We start from the raw sequence: 1,472 nt of genomic DNA, 5'->3' as shown, positions 1-1,472 counted from the left end.
AAGTTAATTTTAAAACTAGCTTTTGGTTTTATTAGATTAAACACAAATGATCTTTGATAAAAGGTTGCGTTCAGGAGTTTACAAAGGGAGAACTCATGCACAGAAAAGAAGCAGAGAGCTCTGAACGCGAAGAAAAAAGTTGCTCTCTTGTATTCACATTTTTATAATGATGAATCTCACTTCTCTAATTAGTTATATATAGGTTTATATATATAGTGTCTTGTGACTACAAATATCTACAAGGCTTAAATTAATCTCTAGCTAACTAGTGCCATGCTGGCATTCTCCTAACAAACTCCAAAACTATCTAACTAACATGTTCATCATGTTGATTCCTAACTAACTGTATATCGATAACCATTATGAGCTCGACTTCCTTCTATCAGCCTCCCTCAAGCTTGGAATATGAATGACATGCATTCCAAGCTTGCAATGAATCTTTGCGAACGGCCCTGGTGCCAAGCTCTTGGTGAGAATATCAGCGACCTATTCAAAGGAAGGGACTGGTAACAACTTCAAAGAACCATCATGCACTCGATCTCGAACAGTGTGGCAGTTGATTTCGATGTGCTTGGTACACTCATGAAAAACTGAGTTCGAAGCAATATGAATCGCTGATTGATTGTCACAGAACAGGGTAATCGGCCTACGTAAGGGGACTTGCAAACTCTGAGAATGTACGTGAGCCATCTCCCTTAGCATGTTGCCAGTGCCAATGCGCGATATTCTGCCTCCACAGAAGAACGCGCCATTGTAAGCTGTTTCTGACTCTTCTATGAGACAATAGAGGAACCCAAGAAGAAACAGAATCCGGATACCGAACGCCATGTATCGGGGCACGTTCCCCAATCAGAATCAGAATAGCCAGTAAGGCATAAGTCAGAGGTGGTGGAGAACAAAATTCCTCTTGTTGGAGTACCTTTGATATACTTCAAGATGTGCAGCCCAGCCTTGCAATGCACGTTCGTGGAACAGTCCAGATATTGACTGAGCTTGTTGACAGCGAAGCTAATATCAGGACGAGTATTCGTCAAGTAAAGCAGCCTCCCTATAAGCCTGCGATAAGGAGTCAAGTCAGACAAGGGTAAACCAACATACTTTGATAGGGGAGCAGTGTAATTCATCGGGGTGGAGATGGGCTTGGTATTCAGAAAGCCAAACTCATCTAAGAGATCAATTGCATACTTACGTTGGTAGAGAAGGATGCCTTGGCTACTCCTTGCAACTTCAAACCCAAGGAAGTATTTGAGAATCCCCCAGATCCTTGATTTTAAACTTGGCATCCAAGAGGGCTTTCACTCTTTCAATTTCTTTCATGTCATTTCCAGCTAGAACAAGATCGTCAACATACACCAAAAGGGTAGTGAAGGCAGTGGAGCTGCTTTTGGTGAATAGAGAGTGATCAGCTCGTGATTGGGTGTAACCTGATTCCTTCAATACTGAGCACAAATTATGATTCTACTGCCGATTGG

At 42.0% G+C, this 1,472-nt stretch overlaps 1 protein-coding gene across 1 annotated transcript; it reads right to left on the bottom strand.

Annotated features, from left to right (window-relative positions):
• On the bottom strand, positions 361-1,124 carry LOC107636823 (uncharacterized mitochondrial protein AtMg00240-like). The gene is made up of 2 exons (XM_016340302.1): positions 819-1,124; positions 361-486 (listed from the first exon to the last, which is right to left on the bottom strand). The coding sequence occupies exons 1-2, from the start codon at positions 1,122-1,124 to the stop codon at positions 361-363; spliced, it is 432 nt and encodes a 143-aa protein (XP_016195788.1).

Source organism: Arachis ipaensis, chromosome B04 (assembly GCF_000816755.2).
Source record: "Arachis ipaensis cultivar K30076 chromosome B04, Araip1.1, whole genome shotgun sequence".
Classification (NCBI taxonomy): domain Eukaryota; kingdom Viridiplantae; phylum Streptophyta; class Magnoliopsida; order Fabales; family Fabaceae; genus Arachis; species Arachis ipaensis.
Note: the sequence above shows the minus strand (reverse complement) of the source record. Positions and strands in the feature narration are given on the sequence as shown.